The sequence below is a fragment of the Leptidea sinapis genome, chromosome 14 (genome assembly GCF_905404315.1).
Source record: "Leptidea sinapis chromosome 14, ilLepSina1.1, whole genome shotgun sequence".
Classification (NCBI taxonomy): domain Eukaryota; kingdom Metazoa; phylum Arthropoda; class Insecta; order Lepidoptera; family Pieridae; genus Leptidea; species Leptidea sinapis.
This window is the reverse complement of record NC_066278.1, coordinates 10,856,171-10,866,415: the sequence shown is the minus strand read 5'-3', so window position 1 is coordinate 10,866,415 and position 10,245 is coordinate 10,856,171. Positions and strand designations below refer to the sequence as shown.

Below are 10,245 nucleotides of genomic sequence, written 5' to 3'. Positions count from 1 at the left end.
TAATTTTTCAAATAAATTTCGCGTACTTCTTGTCCTGGAAGTTGACAGAATGACACTGACGCGGCGGGAAACGTATGTGGTCATAAAAGACCACATTGAAACTGCTTCATTTTGCTTGGGCCTACTCACGTTCTAAGCGTTATTATTTTAAGGTTTTACCCATGTTGGCTTAGAAATAGTCAATAAACTCAATGTAAACAAACTCCGATGTGACAGCAAGACACTTTAGATTGTTTGATATTGTTAGACTCTATCTATTACGCTAGTATGCTAGGTTGATGCAGTTGGTAATAATTACAGTTTAGTGTTTACATATTATTATACTCTTTTGTGAGCCTGTCCAGATGGACGAACAGAACCAAAAAAAAAAAACTCTTTGGTGTTTACTCTTTGGTTGTCGTTTTTTGTCGACTTTTGTTTGAATTTTCAATTTTGTATTTTGTAACAGATTTTAGCTTTGAGTTTGAAATTCCATATTCTAATAATTAAAATAAATTAATAAATAGTGTGCAGTAAATATGATTGATGATACTGCAGCGAAATATAATTTGATAAAGAAATAAGAACCAGTATTTACAAGTAAGAACTACATAAATTATATTAATACACCTCTAAGAAACTTTTGATTGTTGTTACTTGGAAAGAAATGTTAGTGATTTTCGAATCTTTCTCATCCCAAATTTTGGATTGTAAAATTGAATACTCTTGCATGTTGTAACAGGGGAGGTACTTAAATCCGAATTCGCACCGTGTTGCCGTTGGTTGATGAATAATTGAAGAGTTGAAGACCGAATGTTTCCATTTTAAAATTTGTGCTAATTCGACATTGGATCAGATTTCCTCAACTTGGTTGCAAGAAATTTAAAGAAGTTATAAAAGTTTAAAATGGAACAAAGTACGTATTTTATTACTAATTTTGCGATTAGATAATTTTATTAACAGACTAAACTTAATATTGCGCATATATTATTTTTCAGAATCGGACATAACTGATAATTTAATTGAGAATTGGAATGAATATTTTCCCCATTATCAGTTGAAGACTGCTGATTTAAAGTCAGCACAGAGATTGATGGGAGCTGTTTTTGAAATTTTTCATAAGCTCGGTATAGATGCAGACGTTATAGTAAACGTAAATGTTATTTTACTTTTATAAATCAAAATGCATGAAATTTACAATATGTATTTTCATACATCATCTTATATTTGTTCACATTACAATGTTATCAATATTGTAAGATCTAGTTAAATTATATATGTACTAAAAATTCAGTGATGAGTACTTAGATACTCTCGGATTCCTGCCAGTAAGCAAGGTCTAATGGAAGGGTGAGAGGTAGCAATATTTGTATTGTGAAAACTTTTTTTTATAAATTTTATATATTTTATTTCAGCCCTCTGATGAATGTGTCAATGATCACACTGTATACTACCAAGATCTTATTCCTGTTCTAAATATGACCCGTGTGATCAACCACTTGGTTAGAGGAATGCCAGCAATGACTACACCTATCTACATAGGCCATATCCTGCAACCCATTCCTAAGAGATCACGAGCCATTCTCCTTTTGCTGTTTAATTTATTGGTGTTTCAAGATCATCAAATGAATGAGGTTGCTATGTTTGAAGAGGAATTATTCTCTAAAGCGGAACAGGTAAATCTTTATAGCTTCACACTTCCACACTGCAAGAGAAGTTGACTTCTAAAAGTTGTCAGCATCTGTATACAAGTATTACAGTTGGCTTACAGCCATCTGCTGGTGTACATGTGGATATCACTGTTGTTAAGACACTGTAAATGTTATTTAGTTCATTAGGGATATAATTACAACAACAATAATTACAACAAAGTATCCAAATATTGTAAGTTTTCTTGAGTGTTAATTCTGCTGTGCATGAGACAAAATCACCAAAATTTTATTATAAACAAAAGACTAAAGTCTCCCGCTTCTAGTGCCAAGCACTTAATACTAAATCTTTACCTCTATGTATTAACCAAGTACTAAATTTTTACCTATATGTATTAACAATAGAATATAATTTGAAATTTATTATTTATTAATAAGTGTTTATTATTTTTCAGTTGCGAGCATTAGAAGATAAAAAAAATCATTTGTTGAATATCATGAATGAACAAGCTGCGGAGAAGGGTAGGAGAACAGAGAGATTAGAAAAGGTAAGCAATATTAAATTTGTTGTTAGAAGGAATTAGAAGCAACTTAATATTATCATGTAAACATATTTACAAGCTATTTTCTGCAACTCGACATCTGATGTGCAGCTTTTTTGCAAGCCCAGTTTCACTTGCTTAACTATACACACAATCTGAATTTCTTCACAGATGTGTGTAGGAATCCTCACTGTAAGAGTGTCATATAAACATTCCTATTATAAATTCTAAAGGTGAAAACACATTAAATACAACCAATACATCAAATAGTGTCTCCCAGATGAGAGTCAACACTGCTAGGCTTTGCAGAGTATATATATATATATAAAACATGGAAGCAGTCTTGTCATACTATCTAACATTAATTATAAGTGCAAAAAAGTAACATATTACACAATAAAGACAATATAGTAAACTTCACTAGTAACACTGTAAATGGAACCACTGCATATAATTATGATCATAACACACAGTGTTGCTTAACCCCATATTCAATTGAAAAAATACTTTTCTGTTATTTTTTTTTATTGCAGATTAATCATGAGATTAAAGTGTTTGAAAATGAACTACATCAAGAAAATGAGAGTTTAAAAGATGAAAAAGAGAAGTACAATATAGCACTAAAGGCTCATAATCAGATGGAATTGGTCTATGAACAGAAGAAGACCAATTTGGAATCACTGTTGGCTGAAGTAGAGAAAAAGCGCGCATTAATTGTCCATGATGAGGAAGATGTGAGGAGCCAGTTAGCAAAAGCTTTAAAGAATCAAGAGGAGATGGTAGAGAAGACAAAGTCTCTCAGTGCCACACTGATGGAGAAAGAGAATTGTGTGAAGAATTTACAAACAACTAAAGCCAATCTGGATTCAGCATATACTGAATTGGATGAGATTATGAAACTTACAGAGTCTTTAAAGTGAGTTTTATTACTAAACGGGAACCTTATGTTATTTTTTACTCTTCCAAATTTAAATGGGGTCCCCATATTGAAGCTGAATACTTAACAGCTAATCTAAGTGTGCATCTGAAATCAACCTCTAGTGTGGTATAATGATATTTTTAATATTATAATAAGATGGAATGTTTCACCTCTTGTTGTAATGTATAATTATAAAATACATTAAGAAGGTGCAATTTCATTTCAGTGATCAAGAGAACGATGATTTTGGAGGTGATGCTGAAGAAGGTGAGCTGTGTGTTCTTAAGGCAGAGATTAGCGACTTGGAGGCACAGTTTGCTGAGCTGAAGGCTACTCGGGAAGAAATTAATGCAAGGCGACAGGATACAATGTCTGCAAGATTGCAAGTGAAAAATCAATTGAAGAGGTAGACTTTTTTTGTTTTTTACTTATGTGTGTAGCTATAATCAGATGTATTCAGATTATATTTATTTATTTATTTATTCAATTTTACAATAAGCATATTTTACAATGCTGGGAGAGTTTCTTGCACCGTTTCTTCTCTCTCAGAGCGCAATTTGTTTTCGAGGCGGTGGTAGTGATTGAAATGACATCAAAAAGAATTCTAAAGAAATGAAGTTAAAGAAATTAATTGCGTTTTACAATAAATACCAGGCAGAATACTAGGACTCACTGAGCTCAAATTAAGGAAATATATAAAAGCTTCTTTGACAAAGAAGGCTTAATATAGTATAGTAGATTATATTACAGAAGTTGTATGGTTCCCGACTGATCCTGTGCAGGCTTCCTAAAATTTTATAATATTTTATTATGTAGGCTAAGAAATTAGGCTGGGAATTTCTTTATAGTTCTCCCTGTGTCTAAGCCCCTTTTACGAACTGATGTAGCTTCATTTTATTTACACAAGTGTTGTTGCAATATATATATGTTTTCCTATTATCGTGCGCAAAGTTCGAATTTGCGCATGCATTTGCGTTCGCAAAGTACCACTTTCCCACACGTTGACAAGAGAGCACAAATTAAGGAAATATATTAAAGCTTCTTTGACAAAGAAGGCTTAATATAGTATAGTAGATTATATTACAGAAGTTGTATGGTTCCCAACTGATCCTGTGCAGGCTTCCTAAAATTGTATAATATTTTATTATGTAGGCTAAGAAATTTGGCTGGGAATTTCTTTATAGTTCTCCCTGTGTCTAAGCCCCTTTTACGAACTGCTGTAGCTTCATTTCATTTACACAAGTGTTGTTGCAATATATATATGTTTTCCTATTATCGTGCGCAAAGTTCGATTTTGCGCATGCATTTGCGTTCGCAAAGTACCACTTTCCCACACGTTGACAAGAGAGCACAAATTAAGGAAATATATTAAAGCTTCTTTGACAAAGAAGGCTTAATATGGAATATTAGATTATATTACAGAAGATGTATGGTTTCTGACTGATCCTCTGCAGGGTACCTAAAATTGTATAATATTTTATTATGTAGGCTAAGAAATTTGGCTGGGAATTTCTTATCAGTTCTCCCCGTGTCTAAGCCCCTTTTACGACCTGATGTAGCTTCATTACTTGTTGCAATATACAGGGTGTCCCAAAGTTATGGGACATGAAGGGGAAGTACCTTAAATATCGTAGATAGGGTAGTTTACTGAAAGGAGACTTTATGTTATTTTTAAAAGTTAGTAACTCTGCATTCAAAGATTTTCTAAAAATTACTTGCCTCGTCTGGGACTCGAACCGACTTAAATGTACAAAAAAACATCCCTACTTTTATGATGCCAATCGAAAGAATGGACAAAAACTAATAGCTCTTCTTAAGTAACATAGTATTTTAAAAGGAAGGAGCAACGTAAAATGTTTGAGTCAAATTTCAAGAAAGTTATTTATTGCCGATGACGATGTTCGAAAAGTAGAGATCATATCATTCCATAGATAGCATTGATTATTCGTAAATAAGTAACCACTTTATAATCAAAATACTTTATAGCATAGTTTTTTTTGTTTAGTTTAAAAGCGATATGAGTATGTGGGCAAGTTACAAACAGAATTGTGCCATATCATATCGAGTATTCACCATAAATTTATAAGAAAATCAAAAAGCAGTGGACTCATTGCTTCGATTTGCGTAAGACAGGAGGGACCACATTTTGAGCATTTAATTAATTAATTTACAAAAAATACCCACTTAATTGACTACTTTCTCATATGTTCATATCATAAAAGTAGGGGTGTTTTTTTACATTTAAGTCGGTTCGATTCCCAGACGACGTAAGTAATTTTTAGAAAATCTTTGAATGCAGAATTACTAACTTTTAAAAATAACATAAAGTCTTCTTTCAGAAAAATACCCTATCTACGATATTTATGGTATTTTCGCTTCATGTCCCATAACTTTGATTCAACCTGTATATATGTTTTCCTATAATCGTGCGCAAAGTTCGATTTTGCGCATGCATTTGCGTTCGCAAAGTACCACTTTCCCACACGTTGATAAGAGCGTGCAAGAATGTAGCTGAGCTTGTTACTTTGCGCACTTGTATAATTGTATCGTAATTTACTTTATCTACACCCATGCTTTAAATCCTCTATTAAAGATTCTGAAACAGTTAGCTTATTGCCAACATTAAAACACCTAATGTTCTAATAACCATTACATCATCCAAAAGAGTGTTGTAATGTTGTACTGAATTTCATAACAACACTCCTATGTTTTTTTTTAATCCCTTCATGCGCAAACAGTTTCAACAGACACCGACATTCTTATTGCTCGATGCGTGGTATCTGTATGAATTTCAAAAAAAGAACATTTTCGTTTACGCGCGTTCCACACTACCAGAACGTCGCGCGCCGTAAAAAAATAGTAGGTTATTCGAATCCCCGCCATTTTTCTTCGATATTTTTATTGTTTAGTTTACAAAAAATGAGCGATTCATTTTACACGCTGCAAAAGAACATTATATTCGAGTGAATTTTAATTATTGCACTATACTAAATGTAAGTTCTACTAAAATAAAGAATTGTTTCATTAATACTTAGTTTATTTGTATATAATCAGTAATGAATGATATTAGGTTACTACTAGGACTGGCGTTTTAATGTTAGCAGTAAGCTAAATGTTCCAGAATCTTTTAGAGGATTCATATTCTGGGTGTAGATAAAATCTTGTATGCAACTGTTGATAATTAGGTATTAAAACACTCACCACATTCGTGTTTTAATACCCCTTATTACACAACAGTTGCATAAATAACTAATTCCATTCTTATTACAAGAGTGTAAACAACATTGAGGTTTGTCAACATTTGGTGCAAGTTCTCATTAATTAATTTTTTTGATCTATTTTTTCGTTCCATTTCTGGGATGATGTATTGGTATTTTTTATTTATTTTTGATCTAGCTAGATTTAGAAATTAAGATACAGGATTAATTGATGGATCACATAAAATCTAGATTCAAAATAATCTTAAACTAGAGATCGGCTGTTCGCAGTCTTTCTCAAAGTTGGTGATTTAGGTCTCCCAGAAAAAAATGGGGGGCATTGGCGGGTCGGGAGCGATGCTTGATTTGTAGTGTCATTTAGATACCTTATATTAAAAATTCGAATAATCGGCTATTGCAACTGACTATTATATATGTCGCAGGTATATTGCGACGATATTACAATTAAGTAGTGGTATTAGTGACATTGTAATGTCACGGGTACACTATTAGTGATATTATAATAAATCAAGGTATATTACAAATGAACTTAGCAGTGTGAGACGTAAAGCGTTGAAATTAAATTAAACTAGCAAATTATTAGTTTAAATTATATATTTTCAAAATAGTGACCATTCACTTCAGTTCATCACTGCATCCGATGAAACCACTGAGAAAGGCACATTGCCCACTCGCCCTTCGGGTTTCTTCGACGGTCCTTTAAAACGCATCCACAGCTGCCTCATCGACCATAAAAGCTTTTCGTCAAGTTTTTTATTTGTGGGAATAAATAAAAATCGTAAGGTGCGATGTTGGAGCTATACGGCGGGTGATCTAGTAATTTCATGTGTGACGTCACCAAATAGTCAGCCACGACCTGAAGAGTTGAACAAAGCATAGAAGATTTTATGACGATAAGTCACTCGAACGGTTAGCTCAGTTGGAAGAGCACTTGCACGAAACGGGAGAAGTCGTGCGTTTTGGCGTGGTGAAAAAGGATCCTACTGTCAGGTTGTTTCCCGAACATTTCCCTAAACCATTCTGAAAATCGGTGAGATTAGTGCTGCCATGTTTAAGCTCTTTATTAAAAAAATGCGGATTCATCGTTAAAGACCAATTGTAGTCTATCATAATAATTATAAGTCATATCACGAAAATTATCTCGCGTTAAGTTCATGCTAGCACGACAGACAAATTTCAATTTGCCGCCAAATTGAAAAACAAATGACAAATTAATAAAATACATCACCATATTGGCAGAGTTCCAATTGCAAATTTTAAGCTATATTTTTATTAAATTGCTTACTAGTGGCCAGTTCTAAAGACTTTCAGCGTTACCCTCGTAACTTAAAGGCCGGCAACGCTTTGTGATTCCTCTGGTGTTGCAAGAGAACAAAAAAAATAACTAAATTTAAAAACTAATAAACTAAATTCAAAAACTAATATCTTAAGTTTATGTGCATCGTTTTTTTAAGCAATATATCTAAGAACCACAGTGAGTAGCTTCTATATGATAAAAAAAATTTACGAAACCACACACAGATAAAAATAACAATTTTTACGTATTTCTCACTACTTCCAGTAATTTTTACAAAATTGTTAATGTACATATTATGTGAAAATCGTACGATTTTGTTGTATGTATAGATGATTGATAACTGATTTGATATTTGTTCCAGCGATGTCCACAACGCAAAAAAAAAGGAGAAGAAATGCCAGGAGGTATACAAAAGAGTGACAAAAGATATCGTTGAGATGAAGGAGTTATCGAAAAAAGCTGAGCAGGCGAAAGATGAATACTATAAAAATATTAGGACAGTTAAACATGAATTTGAAGAATCGGTGAGTTAACCTACTATTATTGTTCAGCTGATGGTCATTAATACGCCCTGCCCATTCCAATGCAATGCCGCTCAGGATTCTTGGAAAACCCTAAATTCTGAGCGACACTATAATTGTGCTCGTCACCTTGAAGAAGACATTCTGTCTGTCAATTTTTTGTATCATATGAACCGCAATAATAAGCTGAAATTTTGACAGATTGTTAATAATATTGCGTTTATTTTTAATAATACTAATAACACCATAAGTATAACAACAAATAATAAATATCAAGATTGCAAAATTTAATAAAGGATTTTTTTTTATAAAAATGTATAAAGTATATTATTGACTGGTTTTTGTTATTTGTCAAGGATGCTTCTTGCCTGATATTAAAGGACAATACTTCAATTTTCAAATATCTGTCGCCAATTATCGCATTTCCGAAGACAGCCTATGTCCTATATTCATTCATTTCATCATACGTATATAAATATGAAATTCGAAGTCAGTATTTTATTTTGATATCCTTCTGCAGTATATAGAGCTGTAAAATTTTTTCAAAATGACATCTACACCTATTCAATATGTATAATTTATCTAGCATGGAAATTAAAAATTAAAATACTTCTTCAGCCGACTTCTAAAAAAAGAAGTAAAAAAAACCTTCTTGATATGTAGGAAAATGAATATTTATCCGGTTATTAATCTTATCGGTTATAACTCTGTCTAAAATATCTAATGTGTTAAAAAAAACTATATAATGTTTTCTACAGCTTTACTGAAACACCATAAGCTTCAGAAAATTTTGAAAATAACCATTGGTTTCTTTCTTGAATGTAATAACAACTCTATATATATATATATATATATATATATATATATATATATTTCCAAGTCGATTGAGCAACTCATAGTAATCCAAGGACTGGTGAAATCCAAAGTTGGCAAATGTGTAATATCAGTACACAATAAAATAATAAGAAAAAAGAAACACTACATATATTTATTTTGTTTCAGCTGAAAGCAATGAATGAAGCTGTCATTGATCAAATTCTGAGAGCCGAGAAGAGAATTACAGCCCAAATAATGAACAGAGCTAATAATGATAAGTAATAATATACTGTAAATAAATAATACCAATTGTAATTTTGTTTTATTTTAATTAATTAACCTTTTAAACGTAGTAGTTTTTATTTTTTTATTTTTGTTATAATATAAAAAAATTGAAATTAAAATGGGAGTGGGCTGTCCATGTCGCCCGCAAGCATGGCTCGTTTTGCAAGGCAGTGATAGAATGGAGACCGTGGGGTGAGAAACGCCCGAGAGGAAGACCGCAGATGCGTTGTTACGACGATATCAAAAGACTGGCGGGAACAAAGTGGTTGGAAACTGCTCAAGACCGGAAAATATGGCATAAACTGAAGGACGCCTACACCTTAGAGGTTGAGAACGGCTAAAGAAGAAGATGAAGCTTATTTTGGTTGACAGTTAGTCGTTACATTTAAATAAAAAATTATATTACACTAGTTACACGCGTTTTATTCCTTTAAAAAGTACACAAATGATTTAAGTTTTCTTTAGTGTTAATTCCGCCAATATTTGTTTTTAAACAATTCGACACGTGTTTCGCCTCTACACGAGGCATCCTCAGGACGTGTTGTCTCGCCGAATTCTGGCACGAGTCGACTGTGTTGGCGAAACACATGTCGAATTGTTTAAAAACAAATATTGGCGGAATTAACACTAAAGAACACTTAAATCATTTGTATAATTATGGATTTCCGCAAAGTACTTCAATAAATTTTCCTTTAAAAAGTGTTTTATTTAAAAATATCATAAGTTGCAATTTTACTATCAATCGATACACGATTGTTAGAAACTTACATAATACGTCTAGATAGAGCCTCTTGTTGTTAGAAAACATAAAAACAGGTCAGGTTTAAAAGTTTAGTTTGCTTGCATTGTGCTACGTCTTACACTCGCGATTTGTATTACACTTTGTGTTAGTGTGCGTGCATTGCGCAAAATAGAGGTTAGTTTAAACTCAATTTTTTTCGACGTTTTCACAGCTGTCATAGTCTATATAGATGTATAAATGATCTAAGGTTAGGAATAAGGATGGCTGGTTTTAGTAT

General features: G+C 32.5%; 1 protein-coding gene across 1 annotated transcript; it reads left to right on the top strand.

The window, feature by feature from the left end:
* The first annotated feature begins 430 nt into the window (after positions 1–430).
* LOC126968005 (keratin, type II cytoskeletal 4-like) lies at positions 431–9,256 on the top strand. The gene is made up of 9 exons (XM_050812781.1): positions 431–579; positions 722–895; positions 978–1,132; positions 1,395–1,655; positions 2,084–2,176; positions 2,704–3,086; positions 3,316–3,495; positions 7,966–8,128; positions 9,128–9,256. The coding sequence occupies exons 2-9, from the start codon at positions 886–888 to the stop codon at positions 9,221–9,223; spliced, it is 1,341 nt and encodes a 446-aa protein (XP_050668738.1). The 5' UTR covers positions 431–579; positions 722–885; the 3' UTR covers positions 9,224–9,256.
* The last annotated feature ends 989 nt before the right edge of the window (positions 9,257–10,245 follow it).